Source organism: Onychostoma macrolepis, chromosome 10, assembly GCF_012432095.1.
Source record: "Onychostoma macrolepis isolate SWU-2019 chromosome 10, ASM1243209v1, whole genome shotgun sequence".
Classification (NCBI taxonomy): Eukaryota; Metazoa; Chordata; class Actinopteri; order Cypriniformes; family Cyprinidae; genus Onychostoma; species Onychostoma macrolepis.
Window position 1 is genome coordinate 21,083,179 of NC_081164.1, and position 21,558 is coordinate 21,104,736.

The window sequence follows — 21,558 nt, forward strand, 5'->3', positions numbered from 1 at the left end:
TGAGTGTTTCCTCAGATTTCTTGTGGAAAATTAGACTGACATTAAAAAGGCACATTACAGGGAATATACACACATTGCTGCCATTAAAAACCCCTTATGATTTAGATTTCAGACATCTCCCAGTCTCCACAAATGACATTAAAAATATACGAAATAGTACATGTAAAAGAGTGCCTCAAAAATGAGCTTTTCAAGAACGTCCTTTCAAGAGCTTAACATAGCTTATATGATTAATGACGAAGTGGAAATTTGTCGAGGATCCACTACAGCAGTCCAGAGCACAAATGAAGCTTTACGCACACCTCTGCATATCGGGTGACAAACAAACAAACAAACAAACTAAAAGATGATAAAACTGGTGTCGACTGAGATCTCTGCATTTCTTTTCTGCCCTTCTATCCTGCCGTTAGAAACAGCTTGCGTTCGCAGGTTACGAAGATAAAGAGGATTTTCCTAATTAAACACACGAGTGCCATAAAATGGCCTCATGACCCACTTCAGCCTTGGGCGGCAGACACGATGTGGTCAGCACGTCTTCAGTCCTTTTTTCTGGAACATTCGGACATCAGTCCTACTTTAGACTATGACAGAGAGACAAAGTCGAATTGGTGTGCATGCAATAACAAGCGTGAATCCTAAAAAAGCGAAAGACAGATGGTGCGTTCCCTTGCGCAATACCTTTCTGGTTGATAAATTGGAGCTGGCGTCGCCCCAAACGCACAGAAAGAAAGGAAAAGAGAAAGAAAAGAAAAGAAAAAAAACAACCAACAACACAAATGCAAAAACCAAATTCCAATGATGAGATGCTTGGGTTATAAATATGTCCGTTCTCTACACATTTATAGAGATGTGGAATAAGCTAGATATACAAAATTACATAGCCATAAATTGTGCAAAACACGACAATCTGCATACCACATACCGGTATGTGTTGCAACAGTGTGATATATTCAGCAGAAGACCTGAGAAACCTAAGTAGTGCGCAATCCTGCATGCATCACGTCAAATGATCCTCTGAATGGCTGGCGAATAAACTGCACCGAATGTTCTTGAAAGGGGGACGACAGAGAGCACAGAGGACTGGATATTCCCTTTGTACTTGCTGATTGAAATGCCACACAGTGTTTGAGAGTCTTTCTCCGACCTTAAATGGTTAGGTGGGTGCAGTCATATCCCGGACCCGTGGCATGCGTCCAAGCTCTCAGATTACTGCTGTGTTTTTGTGCCACAGGGTTTCCAGCGCTTTGCGCAGCAGCGTCGAGGGCGCGTTTTACGCATGAGATATTACTGCGAGTTTTGTGCAATATCCTCGCTTTTCAAACGGCAAGCCCCTCCGACCACATCTTGTCAGTTTGTGTTTGCAATGATTGCCACGTACAAAGGCAGAATCGGTTGAAAGAGCGACCGACAGCCTCGCCCATTAATGGCGCGGGCGGCAGCCTTTCTTTTCCACAATGAAGTCCTTGTGAAGACGCCATGTTGAAAATGAGAACAGCAGAGAAGCCATTAAACAACAGGCTATTTCTGAGGTCGCTTTGGACATGGGTCAGCAATGAGAGGTGTCTATAATAATGATTTTTACACCTTTATCCGTTTGTTTTTTTTGACAATTATAATAAATCCCCACAGGAAAAACAATACTTGTATTTTTAAAATGAGTTTGAAAGACAAATATGATTTTAATGTTACCTGTTAAAAACAGACAGAATATTCCCAAGTCATTTTTCTCAAATAAGGTCGTATAAACCATTACCTTCGGAAAGATTTTTTTTCTCTGTCTTCTGAATGATGAAGAGCGAGTGAATTTCTCTTGTCATTCTGTCTTCAGGAAGAGAAAGAGAGTGATTGTTTGCATATTGCAATATCTAAAAGTGCCTCAAGATTTCCAGCAGCTCCACTCGTTGGAGACTGCGCAGATAGGTGTGTTAAATGGTGAATTATGTCGAAAAACGACGGCAGAAAAATGGTTATTGTCGTTTTCTTCCTTTTAGGCGTTGCAACCCAACCCCCTCTTTAAAGCCAGTGTTAACGGATCCGAAGATGGGAATGAAAACGTTCCTGTTTCTTCATCGTTTAGGCCTGATAGAATTATTTCAACAAAATGTTAAGGTAAATATCTCTGTTAGTGTTTTGATAATTATGTATGTTTAGAGTCAGATTTATACATTATCTCTAGCGTGAGCTGTACATTGTTATGAGACTAATAGTGTTATGAAATTAAAGTGTGCCCTTGGCGCAAGGTCAGATATACAGTGAGGGTTCACTTACTGAAAATACCAATTGACAAAAGGGATTTCCATTCCATTGTAAAACCAGGAATACACTATTCCCAATATAAACGTCATGAAAGAAAAGTGAATGCCACATATTTGTTTAAACATAATTTTACTTTAAACAAAAAAAAAGTGTCTTGATACCAGCACTGCTGTAGGGTTTTTAAAAAAAGTGAGGCGCAATCAGGATGAGCATTAAAACAACCACAAACCCTATCAATCATACCTGTGATTCAGCATTTTTGCAAAAGGCCAATCGTCCTTTTTCTCTATGGCCTGCCTTGTTTGCTGAAATGTGAGAAGCAATCAATTTAAATGGATATTTAAAAGAAAGAAAAAAAAAAAAAAAAAAAGAACAGCATGCAACTGAATGTTCTGAAGACAAAGCTTTGCTCAAAACTAAATGACACTTAGGGAGCACTAAATAGAAATAAAAATTCAGCCAGTTTACATAAAATGCCTCAGTTTAATTAGCAATAAAACATTTATTCTGCATCTAAATAAGCAAAGACAATAAAGATAAACTTACTTATTGATTAATGCTTGGCCCTGAACAAGGCAGGGCCTTAAAGCAGTTGGTAATTTTCATGTGTTTTTTTCTTTCTCTCTCTCTCTTTTTACAGTCTAGTTAGTAATAATATAATCAAATGCAAAATGTTTATTCAGTAGCATTTTACTAAAGAATAAAATGCTGTTATATGGGTGTGCCATGACCTAGTTTGCTGGGACAAAGATGGTTTCCAGGAAGAGAAAAAAAGTTTAAAAATGTCAAAGGGATATCATCCAACATTTCATCTTCCTTCTTCTCAGATCCTGTAAACAGAAACACTGTATGTATTAAATAGTCCATAAAAGGCTGATGAAATCAAGATTTAGATCCCTTTAGGAACAAAGGAAACCCATTTTGGCCATTGAGTCCCAATGTAGGAGAAAATGGCTGCGCCTGCATTCAGCCTTCTTTCTGCTCTCTGTAGGAAGAACTGAAGGCTGTGCTTCTAATAGCTGAATCTACCATGGTGCTTCAATCTGATTGGCTAGAGAGGGAACTGCTGTTAACCAGCCAATTGCCCAAGCACCGCAGAATATCAAACAATGTTGGGAATGGATTGAGACGTGTATCACAACTAGTATCAGTACATGAAGACAAAAACTAACATTAATTGTTTAAACACAAGAAGCACCACTTTATTTGTTTTGTTTATATAAGGTGAACCCTCGTGAAAGTTCATTTAACAGGCACATTCTGAACGCAAGGCTTAAGACATATTCCGGAATAAATGTTTTAAATAAAAACAAAACCGCAGTTCGTTTCTAAAGCGAATCGTTTGGGCTTTCAGCGCGTGTCCCAATTCAGTTTTAACAACCTTCCCCAGCGTTGCTCTTCCATGTCCATCTTGTATTTAACGTCCATGTAAATCTATCGCGCAGATTCAACGCGTTCAAAACGTTTGCTCTTCTGCCGGAAATTCAAGATATATCCACTTCATACTCGTTTATCGCACATAACTCCATTTGTACGTGTTTTTGACAGCCGCACAAAATTCCCGCTTTAGCTTAACCACCAAAAACAATAAATCGAAAGTGCGTGGCGAATGTGCCGGAAGGTTGAGATAGTGGTGTATTGTGGGAGAGACAGAAACCCCAGACTAGAGGCACACAATATGTGTTGGCTCGCAAAAAGGAGGCAGTATCTTTAAAATCATGTAATGTGATCGGCGAAACGTTCAAGATCTAGCCGTTTTATATTAAACTACTCGATCGGGCACAAAATGTCCAAACCCGGAGAAAGAAATAAGCTAAATGAAGATCACGGTAGAAGACAGAGTTCAAGTAAGCTTTCTGTTTTTTCTTCCTCTGTAATGTCTGTTTCGGGCATCGCTTCAAACCCCCCATTTTCTACAACGTACTGTTTGTGTGCAAATATCAATCTTTGGCATGTCAGGATTGTGAAGCGTAACGTTACTTTCTGTTTTTGTCATCTCTTCGTTAGGTTTGGCGAACGGAATGGAGAACAGCCATCCTATCTGCAGTTCGGGAGAGAAACGAAGTCATCATTGGAGAAGTTACAAGTTGATTATTGACCCAGCGTTGAAAAAGGGATCGCACAAACTGTATCGCTACGATGGACAGCACTTCAACATGCCGGTGAGCGAAACGAGCCGTTACAACGGACACATCGACCCGTGTATTGTGGCGCTGAATGGATATAATATCAGTCGCGTTGTAAACACCTGACACAGCACATCAAAGAGTTTCACCGTTGCCAAACTTTCACGACTGACCACTCGTTTTAAAACTAAACTAGCGACACACGAGCTCTGCTTGTACCGCATTTGGTCTGGTGACAGTGACATGCCCGACTGTGTAAAGTACACTTCCTTGCGTAAAGTGTTTATAAATGTGTTTGTTTTGTTTGCAGAACCCTGGCATGCCACCCGTGGACATCGTCCGAGACCCGAGAATCGGTCGTATGTGGACTAAGTACAAGGAGACCGATCTCCCGGTTCCTAAATTTAAGGTACTCCAGTCAGTCACACCCCCCTGACACATGTGTGCATTTGTCTCGAGTGTTCTTTCAAGTGTCCAACTGCAGGACTTTTGGCGTCCACGCAACGCTTTACACATCTAACCTGTTGCTTGCTTTTGAGTTCAAAAACAAGTGATTTAACGGTCTGCTTTCAGCTATACTAGAGACACGTGCTTTCATTCAAGCAGTCTAGGACGTAAGATAACGTGTTGAGTGGCTTCAAACAAACGTTCCGTTTCAAAGAATCGCTTTCTTTCCCTCAGATCGATGAGTGTTACATCGGTCGCGTGCCCCCGAAGGAGGTCACGTTCGCCAAACTCAACGACAACGTTAGAGAGGGATTCCTCACCGACATGTGCAAGAAGTTCGGCGACATCGAGGAGGTGGAGATTTTGTACAATCCGAAGAATAAAAAGCATCTCGGAATTGCTAAAGTTGTATTCGGAACCGTCAAGGCGGCGAAGGATGCTGTCCAGAACTTGCACAACACGTCTGTCATGGGCAACATCATCCACGTGGAGCTGGACCCTAAAGGTAAGTGTTAAAATATTAAACTGGACATTTACGGCTTTAGTGTTATCGGAGGAGTGTTATCTGACAGAATTACACCAAAATACCGCTTGTGTTTGTGCATTTGCATAGATTGTTTGTGACATGAAGTCACGTGCGAAAATTTACGTTGGTTGCTTGGTAACCACTAAACTGCAAATCGGCGGCTGAGGGATTAACTGATGTGTTTGCTTTGACGTTTTACGTGAAACGAAATTATTTTAACTGTTAATTGGATATTTAGTTATAGTTTGAAGCAACATAGCAATTGTTTAAACTCAGTAAAATATGTATAGAAGTATTTAAAAGAAAATTGTGTGTTTTAGAAAATATAGGAGGTGATTAACCACGACTAAAACACAATTGTTGTATAAATGGAAATGTTGGTAATGTTAAACCCTTCGTTTGGACTGTTTACTGAAGGACATGCACACTGAAGTGAGATCCTGAAAGCAGGATGACAGCTGTATTGGGTCTCCCCTCTCTTAAAGAGACAGTACCGTTTCATCTGTTATCGTCAGTGACACGAATAGAAAGTGCATGCGTTTCATGCAGTATATTGTGATTTTCTTACTTGGTGTGTGTGTATATATATATATATATATATAGATGATGTCTGTGTATATAAATGGGTGTGTATATATATATATATATATATATATATATATATATATATATATATATATATATATATGTGTATATTTAAGTTTTAAAATTTTTAACATACAAAGCATGTAACATTTTACAGACTTGTTTTAGTAATTTTATTTTCAAGTGAGATTACTAGCCAATAGTATTTGGCAAAAGCACATTTCTATTAATATTTACTCTGAAATGATTTTTACTGTTATGTGTTTGTGACCACAACAAAAGCTTAATATGTACTGAAACTGAAAACGGAAAATGTAACAAAATGAAATGGTATTTGGCAAAAGCACATTTCTATTAAGATTTACAATGAAATTATTTTTTTCTGTTATGGTTTTGTGACAACAACAAAAGCTTAATATGTACTGAAACTGAAAATGGAAAATGTAACAAAATAAAATGCAAAATTTGTTGGATAATATAATGCATGCAAACTGCAATTGCATACTTTTTCATAGATTGTAATGCAAAATATGTATGGTAAAATACGTTTGTGGTGTTTAGATGTAGCCCACTTTGTATTTCACTAATCATGTTCACCAAGGAATTGTGCATTCTCATCTATCTGTTCAGGTGAAAATCGCCAAAGGTACCTCCAGCGTCTGATCAATGGAAGTTATACTCCACTCACTCTTCCAGTTGGTGGTGAAGAGGCCTGTGAAGTTTCTCCACGCAGCTTGGCTGAAGCCCTGCTGGTAAAAACCAAAACCAAATTATGCTATTACATGTGACATTAATTATAGAAAGAATCGGAACGCTTAAGATTGTACTACAAAACAAAAAGTTAAAGACATTTTTTTTAAACAGCTGCATGAAGAAAGTCAATATCAAAGTAGCTTTAGGCAGCTGGATTCATTTTATCAAATTGGTTTGTTCAGACTGGTTCGAAAACCGATTGACTCAGAACAAAAACAAAAGTTTATTTATTTAATAGTTTTTTTTTTTGTTTGTTTGTTTTTGACTACAAATGTTCATATTACGTATTTCTAAAAATCATAGTTTATTTACTCTTATGTACATTTAATAATGTTGTAATGTGGAGTATTGAGATATTTAATAATAAGTAAATGCGTTAAAATGTTAGAATCTTTTATTTACCAGATCATTTTAGTACAAAAAGTATTTTAGCCCAGCACATTGTATAACATGCTGGAGTTTTGAGCTTTTTATAATCTTGTGTCATGACAAGTAAATCAGTTTTAATTTGAACCTATTAGTTAACACATCATTTTAATACAAAAGGTATTTTACACCAGCACACTGTATAAATGCTCTCCCTTTCTAACAGAAACCTCTTTATCTGTAATCTAGTTTATCAGTTCAGCAGGTGGTTAAATGGACACCGACTGAAATGCACATAATAACTGCTACCAGCAGAGAGCTGCACGCTATTACAACATGCACTTTGAACGGTCCCCTTTCAGTTATGAGCATTATCACCAGGGCTGGGAAGGTTACTTTTAAAATGTATTTCACTACAGATTACAAAATACATGCTTTAAAAAGTAACCAGTAATTTATCTCATTAGATTACTCAGGTTTAGTAACTTAATCTAAATACTTTAGAATACTTTGAAATACTTAAGCTATATAACACAATGGAACATATTAACTTAATGTCTTGTTTTTGTTTTCTCTTTGCATTTAACAACATCAGCTTTCCACAGCATGTCTATGAACAACAACAACAACAAAAATGTTATGTCATTTAAATCTACCAATCAATATAAATTCAATTTTAATACAATGAATGGGATTCCGTGCTGTTTCATGCTGCATTCCAAGCTTCAAAACGAATCCAAACACACCAAACATATCATAAAAGTAGCCAAAACAATTGGCATAGTTCTCCAAGTTATACAATAGATTTGTTTTATGAATAGACCAAACTTTTAAGTGATTACTTCATAATCCTCTCTATGGAGAAGCGATCGCTGAGTCAAAATTTTCCAAAGCAACTATGGTCGCAAGTAATCATTACTTAGTAATGTTGTTATAGTTCAATGTAATTTAACAACCACAATTCGCTAACGATGCTTTTGGGAAACATACCCCAGATCTATCCACTTTAATGTGAACCATTCACACTGGTTTCATTAAAGAAGAGAAATGATTCATTTAAAAGATTGACTTTTGAAAGAATCATGAACTCGCATTACCGCGCCAAAGATGATCTATTCTAGAACATATCGAATGAGTAAAGACACACAAAGCTATCGTTTAACTTTATAAACTTTTATTTCATGCATGATTCGTATGGCTCTGTTAACTGAATGCAAAGTGTGAAATCTAGGAGAATTCGGTGTCATTTTTTAATTAAGTTCTTAGAAATATTAAACGTAATGATTCAACACTCAAAATATGAGAAAATAGAAAAACGAGTTACTGGATAAAAATTTAAAAGGTCAAGAACAACTTCCCTCAAGATGCTTTTTCAGATTAGATGCTGTATCCTTCGATGCTGATAGAAGTTTTGTTGCAGGTAGGCATTGCGCTGAGATGTTACATTACCTTTTTTCAGATTCATATAATAGTCTTTGTATTTCCACGAGAGAAATGCATTACGCAAATGGCTTTCTGTTGTGTGTCTCATTTATGTGTCGTGATGAGCGTATGAGTTGCTAAATGAACAGGCTTTTTTTTTCTTTTTTTTCAAACTGTTTACATAGAATTTTAATGTAATTTCTTAATTTAATATTTAAGTAATCACTTTGGTAATGTAAAATACTTTTCGGATGTAACTGTAATTTGATTACCACCTATTTAAAATGAAATTATAACGAAATACAGTTACTCATATTTTGTGTTTTAAATACGTAACGCCGTTACATGTATTTCGTTACTCCCCAGCCCTGATTATCACACAGTGGGGCCATATGAAAACAGAGAGTGTCATTAACTAATATTTATACAATGTATTTGATTAGCATGTTAATTGTTAATGCCATTAGAAAAGGCTGAACCAGTGATTTTGTTTATAAAAAAGTTGAATTGTGAAATTCTGAAATGTGTTTAAGTTGGTCGTGCTTTTGTGTCCACAGCCCTTGCGAAGACTGTCCGATGGCAGCTCTTCTGCAGTCGGAGGCACGGCCACACCGGGTGGCACCAACACCCCCTTGTCCCTGGATACGGCCTACTCCAGCCTAAGGCAGGATACGCCACAGTCCCAGGGTACCCCACACACCCCGCGTCCATCGGGCACCCCGTTCTCTCAGGACTCCAGCTACTCCAGCAGGCAGGGAACTCCGGCGTTCCAGTCGAACCGTGCTGAATCCTCGGGAGGCTACAAGTCAAGACGGCATGAAACCAAATTCCAGGATGCCTACAACCGAAGACCGGAGAGGCACTACGTCCACGGTACAGGAGGAGGGGCACATCGTGGCAATGCAGAGCAACCGCCAAGTTTTAAGCAACATCAGCCCCCCGAGCCGCCGTCGCCTGCTTTTGCGCACACGCCGCCACCGCCAGCCAGTGCAAATTTCAAGAATGCTTTCTCTCCTTATCAGCCCCCAATGCCCCCAGTGTACCCTCACACAGAGCCCTCCTTCCACCAGCCTGTTCAGCGGGAAGTGGATTATAGGAGACCGCCTCAAGCCCCGCCACCCCCGAGCACCGACTTCATGCCCGTTAGAGACGGGCCTGCAACGCCGCCAATCCCTGAGCCTCCGCCCCCTGCTCCAGAAACCCAACCAGCCACGCCTCCCCCCTCCACGCCGGAGCCCTGCCCGTCGCTGGGCACCCCGACCCAGGACTCCGAGCGCAACAGCTTGGACTCGCGCATAGAAATGCTTCTGAAGCCCTTCCTGAACGAGCGTGGAGACTCGGACGCCGAGGTTCGCATGGACGGCAGTCCGATCTCCTCGTCTTCCTCTCAGCTCTCCCCTATTCCACCCCAGCGGCCCTCGCGGCCTGCAAGCACCGGCCTGGAGGACATCAGCCCAACGCCGCTTCCTGATTCGGACGATGACGAACCTATTCATGGTACTGCTTCCCTGTTGACAAACTCTAGGTCCATGTCGCCCTCCAACATGCACAGTAAAAGCGGTGCGGGAGAACCACGGACGCCCGTTGACAAAATGGACACGGTAAGACCTGAGATATGATCTCTCTTTGCTGATCTTTACGGTCAAGTCACAGTTGGTATAGGGATACTATATATTTCCAATTAATATAGTGCTTCGTACAGTAGGCCTACAGATTGTTTTAAAGACACTTCAGTGTAATAAAAAGTAAGTAATAGTATAAAGGTTTCAGAGTTCTTTATATACAATTTTAAATAACAGACAATAGTGTCATTATTCAGTTCAATTTAGTTCAGTGTTGATTCGGTTTAGTTCAGTTTGCAGCTGCACAAACAGTTCTTCTGAAATGTCTCCTTTTTGAAGTATTGATTTCAGTTTGTAGGCCTCAATTAATCAGTTTTTGAAACTGATTAAATAATGTATTTTTGACATTTTTGTTGCAAAATGTTATATGCTCTGTGTTTTAAGGTACTGCCTTCTAAATTGCTTAGTTTGCTATTCATTTGTAATGTATCTAACAACTCGAAGGCTTCTGATGTGGTGTTAAATATGATATTATGAGTTGCTGTATGGAGGGTTTCAGGACCCAGAAGAAATGTGAGAGGCAACCGCACTCATCTTCCTTTAAAGAGGCTCTTTACTTTCCCTTTTGTTTCACATTTTATCAGTAGAGGAAATAGTGCAATCTGGCTGTAGAAACATGTTTTTGTTTTTTTTATATTTAATTTAGATCTCAGTGTGCAGTGTTTTGTAGGGCTTATTTGAACCCATAGGTCTAGCCAGGAGACTTCTTGGCATCACTGCTTATTTCTTTGCTTGTTTGAGATTTTGCAACTCAACTCTTTGTGATATTTCAGCAGCATGGAAAATAGAAAGTTTAGCCTGGCACAGTTTAAGTCCTACATGTTAATCTTTACCAAATAGGCCTTCCATAGAAAAATGTGAGAATGTTGGGCATCTGCAGTAAGGACATAAATGTTCAGTGCCTAATAAGGCTCCCTCTTGTAAATTAACTTGTTTGCATTACAGCCCCTAGCTCTGTATGGCAAACCCATGAAATATGATCCTACTCTGAATGCCGCCTATGTGCAACACACTTTCACTTCCTCTTACACGTAGTTCAACTCAAGAAACAATGAACAGCCGTTAGCTCACTTTTGTGCTTTACTTCCTGCTTGAAAGCTGGACCATCGGGATAGTGCTGTTCTTACTGAATCTCTGAAACCATCGTTCAACAAGGGTTATGTCATATCTGAAAGTCTTTGGATTCCTACATTCAAGCTACTTACAATGATTGTTTCAAGAGAACATCATTACTATTGCTTAGAGTTAGTGATTTAAATAGATTTAAACACTAAAAATGTCATTCTGGTGCATAATTAGTCCCATATCATTTGTGCTGTAAACAAGTCATGCAGTTTGTTGAGCTGAGGTATGATAATACTTTTCTATGTGATCTGATTTATGATCCCAATCCTATTGAAAAGGGGCCCCACATGCACTGGCACTGGTTTTGCACACTAGTTTTAAGATCTTTAAACAATTATTTAATTAATTATTGGAAAACAAACCTCTTAAGTAGTGCTACTTTTGCGTTATTAAAAATACAGTGTGTTTGTCACAGTGTTGTAACTATATTAAATTGGTAAATTACTGAAGTAAAGCTCAAGTAAATAAAGAATTTGAATATTGGATGACAAACCTAAATTTAAAAGAACATAAATAAAAATGAGAAATGTTGCCATTGCAAATAAATGAAATAAATGTTATTTTACAAAAACTAAAGCTGGAATCATTAAAGATAATAAATGAAATTTAAATAAATAAAATTATAAAAGGACTTGATGATAAATGATAAAAGCACAAAATTACCAAAATTAAAAATAAAAAAACCCTGAAATTTAAAAATAAATGCTATTTCAAAACATTGATAAATAGGCCTATGTGAATAATACTAAAATAACAACGTGTAACTTAGGTAATCAAATACTCATTGGGCCGAATTCACGAAACATTCTTAAGAAATTTCTTCTTAACTGCCATTTTCTTCTTATTTTCTTAATTAAGAAAAAAGTGAAGAATAGTTTGTATTCCCAAAAATTCTTCTTAAGAATATTCTTATCATTTTTTCTTAAGATTGTTCTTAAGACAAAACTTAAGAATTCGAATTCTTGAATATAATTTTCTTAAAAATCATTGTAAATAACTTCTTTAAGTTAGGATAGCCCCAGATTTGTCTTAAATCCCAAATAGTTAGAATTATTTAATGAATTTATTGCGTTATTTCAAATTAATTGTTAAATTTAAGCATTGCAACAACAGTAGCTACATATAATACATAGAACTATTAATAGTGATGTGCACAAGTTCTCTGAAGTGACAATGATGACTGACAATGTAAACAATGATCGGTCATGATTAGCTTATGTGTGATGCCACTTTTTAATGACTTCAAAATTCAGCTCTACAAAAATGAGTCAGATAGGGAGTTTTACTTGAACGCTGTTAATTTTAGCCTATAAATATGACATAATCTTTGGCGATATTCAGCGCATATGAATGCACAGGACGCGTTTGCTGTAGCAGCGTGGACACGCATCCTGGAAGCGTTCACTCGGATGAGAGCGCAAAAACACAGCACAAAAATGAATGAAACAGATCGACAGGCTCTAAAAGTAACTGTTCAAAAACATGGCGCATTAAAAACGTGAAGCCGAGCGATAGGTCAAGGTTGCGATGAAAATAGTGTGCACGCTTATGATTATTAGGGTAATTTGCAAGGATTCGCATAAAGACAATCAAGCATGAGATTATCAGTGCTTCTTCAGCCATATATTCACTCAGATAAAGACTGTAATTTCCTTCTTAAGACAAAAATTAAGATGTTCTTAAGAACATATTTGAGAACTTGAGAATTTTTCAAGAATTGCACTTAAGAACAACTTTGTGGAATTTATCTTAAGAAATTTTTTAATTTTTCTTAAGATGTTCGTGAATCCAGCCCATTATTATGCTCACTAAGAGCAATAGAACTTCATAAAAATTTTATGTCTAGATCAAGTTAAAAAGGGGAAAAAAAAGAGGAATCGATCTTTTCGTAGTTGCACAAGATTTGTTAAACCAAAGGCAATATAGGCCAATAGATAATGTTCACCAGCTTAGCTTTGTAAATGATTTGTTTGTGCTCTAATGCAACAGACTTTTTTTTTTCTTTTTTCTTTTTTTTTTTATAAAATCAGGGCCATCAGTCTTCAGGTGAAGACATGGAGATTTCCGATGATGAGATGCCTGGCACACCGATCACTAGCGGGGACTGTGCCAAAAACATTGTGGTCAACTCTGCGATGTCTCCAATGCAGACCATTCCCATGCCCCCGCCAGGGTTCCCCCCACTGCCCCATCCACAGGCTGGCTTCCCACTGCCACTGCCTCCTCTTCCAACCGTACCGCACCTGGCTGGCCCACCTGGCGTGGCCCCCCATCCGATGCTACACCCGTTGCACCCTTATGCCACTGGCATGATGCCCATTATGCAGATGGACCTGATGAGCTCCTTACCACAGTGGGGCAGCGTTCACATGTCCTTCCAGATGCAAACCCAGATGTTAAGTCGCATAGCGCAGAGCCAGCGGCCGTACCCTTACCCTCACTTCATCAGCGGGGCTGCTGCAAGTGCCGGTGCTGCCGCCGCCGCAGCCATGCAGTTTGGGGGCCCGTATCCGCCTCTGTCTATGGTTGGTGCACCTGCAGGCAATGTGGGTCATGGGCAACCCTGGCCCCTGCCCAACATGCCCAAGTTCAACCCTGCTGTTCCCCCTCCAGGCTATGAGGCACAAAAGGAAGACCCACACAAAGCCACTGTGGATGGAGTGCTTATCGTTATCGTCAAGGAGCTGAAGGCCATCATGAAAAGAGATCTCAACCGCAAGATGGTGGAGGTGGTGGCCTTCAGGGCATTTGATGAGTGGTGGGACAAACAGGAGTGTTCGGCTAAGGTAAGTGCCATTCAACAAACCCAGGCCTGTTTTAAATGTTACATGATACCTGTTGCTGAATATGTAAATACTTCTGGAAATGAATAATAACAAATGCAGCAAATTTGGTTTTCAAGCTATTTAAGTCGTGCCAGATACAAAATCACTGTCAAGTTGATAGGTAACTTTCATTAATATTGTTTCCCTTGAAATGACTTCTTGTTCAACAGTCATACATTCATCCTAAATGTTGCTGAATTGCACTGACATACTGCAAAATGAAATCGACAAGTTTGGACAAGTAAATATTTTTAATAATATAATAATTGCAAATAAGTTAATATAACAATGTTATAACATTTCCTAAAACCTTCCTGGGATAAATTGATATTTAATCTGTTGGTGCTCTGGAGAGGATAGTAGTAGACAAACTTGGAACAACAGTTAAAAATATCCCTAACTTCTGTACTCTTGCTCTAAATTAAATTCCAGAACTGAATGTTTCAAAGAGTTTTGGAACAATTAATCAAAAAGAAAACCACAGTTTATTACATTTTCAAACCTGAGGTCATGTAATTATACTACCAGAATTATCTGCCTTCATAATTTTTCTGCACCTGCAGGCTACGCTTACACCTGTGAAGACAGGCGAGGGCAAAGATGAGGAAAAAGAACGGGCCAAACCCAAAGAGACTATATCCTCTAGCTTACTGGAAAACTGGACCAAGGTTGAGGGTCTGGGCTTCGAGGGAATGGGACTCAGCATGGGCCTGCGCGGTGTCATCCGATTACCATCATTCAAGGTACCAAACTACCACTTTGTGTTTTTGTTATTTTGCTGTTGTACTGTTAAAGTTGCTCATTATCAATTGCTACTCATTTGTTTGCAGGTTAAGAGGAAACAGCCCCCTGAGCCAACATCTACCAATGACAATAAGAGGGTGCGACCATCCACACCTGTTGATGATGAGCTGGAAGATGAAGGTGTGTGCTTGACATACTTGCCTAGTTATTTCCACTTACAACTTATTTCCACTGTTGGCTTTAAAGTGACAATGCTTTACATGATTTCATGCCATTTTTGAAAACTAACTTGATAAGGTTCATTCTCAGAGTCAGAAAAAACAGATCTTCGCACTGATGGTTCCAGAACGGATGGTGGTGGTGCTTCTGCTAAGCGAAGACCAGCCAGACCTCTGGAGCTGGACAGCGAAGGTGAGGAGGAAGAGGAAACCTCTGGCAAAGAGGAGTCATTGCTTTCAGATCATGAAGAGGAGCCAGTGGAAGATGCCTCTGAAAGGTTGTCCTCTGGCACGGTGAGCACCTATCCACAGTACTTCTTAATAAACCTTAATCAAGTGTAGTTCTCAGGCTCTATATACAACATTTATTTGAGCCTAACATAAACATGCCTTCTTAGGATATGGAGGACGCGGAAGGTGATGAAAAGAAGAGCGAATCAGACTCCAGTGAGAGTGAATCATCGGACTCATCAGATGACGGTAATGGCAAAAGGTTGATGAATATTGTGCCCTTGTGGTCACTGTAATTGACCCGAGGTAATAACCTTCACTTTTTTCCCCCCCTCAGAATCTTCTAGCTCATCTTCCTCTTCCAAATCTGATTCCGATTCTTCTGGGAGTGAGAGCTCGTCTGACTACGAATCAAGTTCAGGGGAGGAAGAGGAGGAAGAAGAAGAGCAGGCAGTGGCAATGGAGGATGAAGATGAAGACAATGCACAAACCTCATCGACGTCCTCATCTTCCTCATCCTCGTCTTCTGAAGAGGAGGATGTTGAAGTAAAAGCTCCTAGTACCCCCACAGGACCACCACCAGAAGAGGAACCAAATGACTTGGGCAGGCTGGAAGTGTTAGATGAGGCAGAGATCGATCACAAACATACTGCAGTGAGCTCAATCAAGCCTGGAGTTGAAGACATGTGGCCTCCATCTCCCAAAGGATTGCCAGGTCAGAGTCTTGACTGTTTTTTAGCTTGATGTTCCTGTAGCAGTTGAGTATTCTGTGTTGAAGTCAGATCCTGATTGGTTGTTGTCTCTTTTCAGCTGATGAACCCGACATTGATTTGGCGGTCAGTATTCCAGTGCCCAAAGCTGAAGCCACCCTGGAGGATGTTGGTAGCTTGCGGCCACCCACCCCAACAGGTTCATTTGCAGACAGTGATCAGGACACCCGACCAAAGATCCCTGCAGAAGACTTTCCCCGTACCCCCGGTCATGATGGCCCGGTTCCCCTAGAATCAGAGGCTACAATCCCTCATTCTCTTCCTACGCCCTCAATGCACCTTCCACTTCCCCCCAATCATGCCCTTGAAGCTCGATCCCTTCTGCCGCCTCCCGAAGCTTTGCCGGATATGCCTGTCCGTGGGCGGTTGCCGACGGAAGAGGACATCCCACGCACCCCGGGGAGAGATCTTATGGACAGACCCCGGGGTTTGGGCAAGTCTCAGAGCACTGATACGGTTCCTGTCACACCCGGTAGCGACACGCCGCTAACAGGTAACAGCTTGAGCTCGCCACATATTCTCGGCAGCCCTTTCTCTTACCCCGCTCAATCCCCTGTCCTCAGCGCTGGTATCCCTCGGACTCCGGGTAGAGATCTTACTTTCACCCCAGCTTTCCCTGACTCTGCTGCTTTATCTGCAGGCCTTCCCATTCACAGGAAGGCCTCGTCTGAGAGCTTGGAGGAGAAGTCTGTCTTTAAAGAGCCTCTACTCAGTGCCTCTCCCCAGGCCAGCCTTCAACCTAACAATGCAGTTTCTTCCCCATTCCCTGGTCCTCCCCTTCCTGCTGCTTCACTTCAGGAGCCACCTCTGCCTCTCCAGGGCTCCTCTCCCAATTCTGTTGAGTCTTCCTCTCCTGCTGCTCCAAAAGACCTTCCTGTTCCAATGATAGATGTTCCTGTGCCCTTAGATACTACTCCAAGCAAGAGGAAACCGGGACGCCCCAAGTCTAAAAAAGTACCTGTGGCAACCCCTCCAGATTCTGAAGAGCCTCCAGCTCCAATGGTGGCCCCTTCATCTCCAGATCTACCAGTAAACGATCTGTACCCAGACCACCCTTCAGAGACCTTCAAAAGAGAAGATGGTGACTCCACAGCATTGGAGGAAGAGGAAAACCAAACCCAGACAGTCATACCTGAGGTGGAAGACAGGTTGTCTTACGTTGAGGAACCTCTTCAGAAGACGCGCCGACAGAGGCGGGGCTGGCAAGAGTTGTTGTTGTCCATGCACTCCTCTGTGTCATCACCGCTCCGCCCCAGCTTCCGACCCCGCTCAGATTTTGAGGAGATGACCATCTTGTATGACATCTGGAATGACGGCATTGATGAGGAGGACATCCGCTATCTTAAGATAACTTATGACAAGATGCTGCAGCAGGACAATGGCAACGACTGGCTCAACGACACCCTCTGGGTCCACCATCCTCATATCCTTTACTGCTATAATGTAAATGTGCGAATTAGAATTAAAAAAAATATCCATTGTCTTAAGACGATGACTTTTTTAAGTGTAAAATCCTATTAAAGTGGCTGTTGGTAACATCTGCGTCCCTAGTGGCTGCAAATGGAGTTCAATTAAAAAAAAAAAAAAAAGATTTGGGGGAGTGTTTGGTGAAGTCATTTAGTTCCTTTTGCAATTTAGTTTGGTGCCACTAGGGGTGAAGAAATTATGCCCCTAGTGGCTCCTGTTCTTCGGTTGATGTTGAAAAATGTAATTTTCTACATCTCAAATAGAACCCCAGTATTCACATTTTTGGGACTCTCTTACTTGTTGACAGTATTGTTATAACAAGACAGTTGCATCTACTAAAATGAATTGCTAGTATTTGCAGACCTGTTATGTGGAGATCTGTCTGTTCATGTAAAGAAAGACTCCTTGACTCCTCTGAACCTACCAACATGGGCAGCACATCAGTGCTGAAGAAGAAACGGAAAGAGGATGGTATACGCGACCATGTCACCGGCTGCGCCCGCAGTGAGGGCTACTACAAAATCGACAAGAAAGACAAAATGAAGTACCTGAATAGCTCACGCCTGCAGTCTGAAGAGCCTGATGTAGACACTCAGGTGGGCCACAGTGATAAAATACTGGAGTTTACTCACAGTCGATACTTCATTAAGCTGAATTGCCGAAGGTCTTGATGTGGATTGTGTTTGTGTGTGATTTCTCACAGGGGAAGAGTATTCCGGCACAGCCCCAAGCGTCCACTAGGGCAGGTTCAGAGCGGCGGTCAGAACAGCGCCGCCTGCTGTCGTCCTTCAGCTGCGACAGTGACCTCCTCAAATTCAACCAGCTCAAGGTAGGAGGACAAGCGAAACCCAGCTATTTATATTTTGCTAAATGTCACCAATCAATATATGAGCCAAGTCAAAATCTAACGAGTCACAACTTCTCCACAGTTCCGTAAAAAGAAGATCAGGTTCTGTAGAAGTCACATTCATGACTGGGGATTGTTCGCCATGGAACCTATTGCTGCTGATGAGATGGTTATCGAATATGTCGGCCAGAATATCCGACAGGTGAGCGTGAAGCCAACCCAAGTTTCAGCATCCCTGCTTGTTGGCCAGTCTGTTTGTAACTGTCTCGTCTCAATCTGTAGGTTATTGCAGATATGCGAGAGAAGCGCTACGAGGAAGAAGGCATCGGCAGTAGCTACATGTTCCGTGTGGATCACGATACCATTATAGACGCAACCAAATGTGGCAACTTCGCCCGCTTCATCAATCACAGTTGCAATGTGAGTTTGCTTGTACGTTGTCTTAACAAAATGTAATTTTAAAGTCGAAAACCATATTGATCATGTTCTGCTTTGTGTTTTGCAGCCAAACTGTTATGCCAAGGTCATCACTGTGGAGTCGCAGAAAAAGATCGTCATCTACTCCCGGCAGCCAATAAATGTTAACGAGGAGATCACCTATGACTACAAGTTCCCCATCGAGGACGAAAAGATACCGTGCCTCTGTGGCGCAGAGAACTGCAGGGGAACCTTAAACTAACCCCAAAGGATAGGTGAGAACTTTCTTAAAAACATGCACTGCCCAACAAGCCCAGACGCCCCGTCTTCTGGATCTACAGAGGAAATAGTGGGTGAAATCCAACACATCCACTGGATATATCGTGCAGCTAAGTGTCTGGGACTACGTTTTTGTACTTTTTCATGATTGTTTACGAATTACAGGTGCTCTTTCAAGCATAAAAAATGAGTTTTCTACCACTCTTCCATTGACCTCTATGGAACTGGACTTATTTTTCCCCCTAAATGTTTGGGCACTCACTTTGTCGTCTGCCCATTTGGCACAGTTTGTCTTTGCCGTGGAGCTCCTGCTCCTTGTTAGTCCCCTTTTTCTCTGCGGACTGGTTATGGAGAGACCTCCCCGTCCCTGAACTCGGACCCGAAACACTTTAAGCTGCTCACGTCTGTCCCAAACGCACAAAATTCAGTTTTAAAAAAAGCTTTGGTCAGATTTTTTGTCCTTGTCCTTCCAGCCCGACTATGAAGTTTGAACGAGTATGAAGTTTAGTTTATTGTCGGACTTCACTGTAACAAGCCCGCAAGGTTTAGCATTCATTGTGACACTAACCATTGTTGGGGGAATTGGGTCAATTGTCTTCAATTTGCAGAACATTCAACAAAAGCACACCTGCGCCGGCCACAAAACAAATCAGTAGAAAACAGGTCCACAGCTCAGGCAAATTTACACAAAGTGAAACGCTCCTACGATATTTCAGCCAGCGCTGCATGTGGCACCTACGGACTGGACCTTTTTTGAAGGATCAAAAGCAAAACCAACAATACACTACACTTTATTCTTTCATTTATTCAAGCCATTTTTACAACCGTCTCTGTGATCTTTGGATTTGAGTGTGTCTGCTGCCCTCTAGCTTTTGTAAGGTGTAAAGGCAGAAAGCTGCTTGTTTTCAATCAGATTCCACTTTAAAGCTGTACAGCTTAGTATTATTAACTCTGCGTTTGTCATGTCAGCTCACTATTTCAGCACATGAACATGCAGAAGTCCAATTGGATTCATGCATATTCAGTCACTTGTGCTGAATTTTCTATAACGGAGCAAATCCCACCAATATGATGCTGCTATTCTTCAAACGTATATCCTGAATTTTCTCCACCAGTTCACTTTAAGAAGCAAAATCCACCTGCACTGGTTTCAGCATTGGTTTTCATAGTATTAGGAGTTCTCTGTGAGTGCAGTAACTGGTGCACAGCACTGATGCTTTTCAAAAAGGTTGCCCAGGCACCAATTCCACTAATAAAGTAGATGCTAGATTGCCGATGTTTAGGTTATCAGACCCTGGAGTATTAGGTCCGTCGACCTGAAAACGTCAGAAGTGGACCCAGAAAATCAAGTACAAGTCGAATACAGTGCCAAATTTGTACTTTAATGTGTCACAACTCCAAAGGCAAACCTTCTTCCATTTGTCTCCTCCTATGTGTGTGTGTGTTTGTACGAATGACCTAAGTTCACTGGTACTTTGGGCGACCCTTTTGAGGTCCTTCTGCATTTTGCTCAGTATTTAATCATCAAGAAGTTTGAAAAGCTACTACAGTCTCATTCAGCCAAATTTCCCTTTGAAAGCAGAAGACTTTCTGATCTGCAAGGCAGAGTGGTCACTTGCTTTTCTTAGTGATTTGGTTATGTTTATAAATGCACTAGAGGCTTCCAACCCCCATCAAGCCAAATGGCACTCACAAGACCAAGCTATGAAACGTGTCCTTTACATTAGTTCACTCACAGGGTAAGGTCTCCCAGCTTTTTGTTGTTTTTCTTTTTAAATATGTTTATATTGTACAGGATAATAATGGTTTGTATAGAGGAATGAGGCTTTTTTAATCACGATTGGGAGTGATGATGCATCGTTCTGCTTTTATGAGCGACAAATGGAGTATTTAAAATGAATATTTTTCAGGGATCATTATATGAAAAAGGGGTTGAATAGCTAATTTAAAGAAAATGATGCATCTTGTACATAAAACAGATTTGTACTTCCTTTTGAAAGATTGTTTCTTGTAGAAACGTCTTTTTTCTGCCCATTTTCCTTTGGATTCTTATGTGTAAATACTTTAACTGTGAATATATAAATATAAATATATATATTTTTGTTCCTGAGGATTTGCTACAGTATCACGGCTCAGAAAGGTCTATCTGACAGTGAGTACAGAGAGCTGGTGGCAGTATTTTCAGCTTGTGTCAAGCTTTATTTTTTATTTTTGGTTGTAAATTCTATGAAAATCTGTTTGCAGTGTGGGGGAAAAGCATTATCATTCAGAAATGGCAAGGGACATTGGTGAAATCGACCTTTAGCCCCTGTCTATTTATTATACCACAAATGTATGGAAAAAAGATCATGGAAAAATAAAGGATTTTTTTTCAACTGCCTTGTTTTATCAAATCTTTTAATCATGTCTCACATTTATGTAAAGTTTATTAATCTGGATGTTTTTCCAGAGGAGTTCCTGTGTACAGAGTTAGCAGGAGCAGGATTCCCGAATGCGAGTTTAATTACGATTAATAACTTAACATATTTTTGT

General features: G+C 40.5%; 1 protein-coding gene across 3 annotated transcripts; it reads left to right on the plus strand.

The window, feature by feature from the left end:
- Positions 1-1,424: 1,424 nt before the first annotated feature.
- setd1ba (SET domain containing 1B, histone lysine methyltransferase a) lies at positions 1,425-21,378 on the plus strand. Of its 3 annotated transcripts, none has more exons than XM_058789033.1 (19): positions 1,425-1,559; positions 1,992-2,109; positions 4,264-4,418; positions 4,693-4,791; positions 5,064-5,334; positions 6,571-6,692; positions 9,039-10,082; positions 13,259-14,014; positions 14,617-14,796; positions 14,884-14,977; positions 15,107-15,309; positions 15,414-15,495; positions 15,584-15,961; positions 16,057-17,438; positions 17,903-18,079; positions 18,187-18,312; positions 18,413-18,532; positions 18,613-18,750; positions 18,836-21,378. In XM_058789033.1, the coding sequence occupies exons 3-19, from the start codon at positions 4,278-4,280 to the stop codon at positions 19,007-19,009; spliced, it is 5,487 nt and encodes a 1,828-aa protein (XP_058645016.1). In that variant the 5' UTR covers positions 1,425-1,559; positions 1,992-2,109; positions 4,264-4,277; the 3' UTR covers positions 19,010-21,378. The 3 variants fall into 3 exon arrangements, with proteins under 3 accessions (XP_058645016.1, XP_058645017.1, XP_058645015.1); XM_058789034.1 differs by lacking the exons at positions 1,425-1,559; positions 1,992-2,109 and adding an exon at positions 3,890-4,103 and having other exon boundaries at positions 16,057-16,509; positions 16,924-17,438; XM_058789032.1 differs by lacking the exons at positions 1,425-1,559; positions 1,992-2,109 and adding an exon at positions 3,890-4,103.
- Positions 21,379-21,558: the final 180 nt, after the last annotated feature.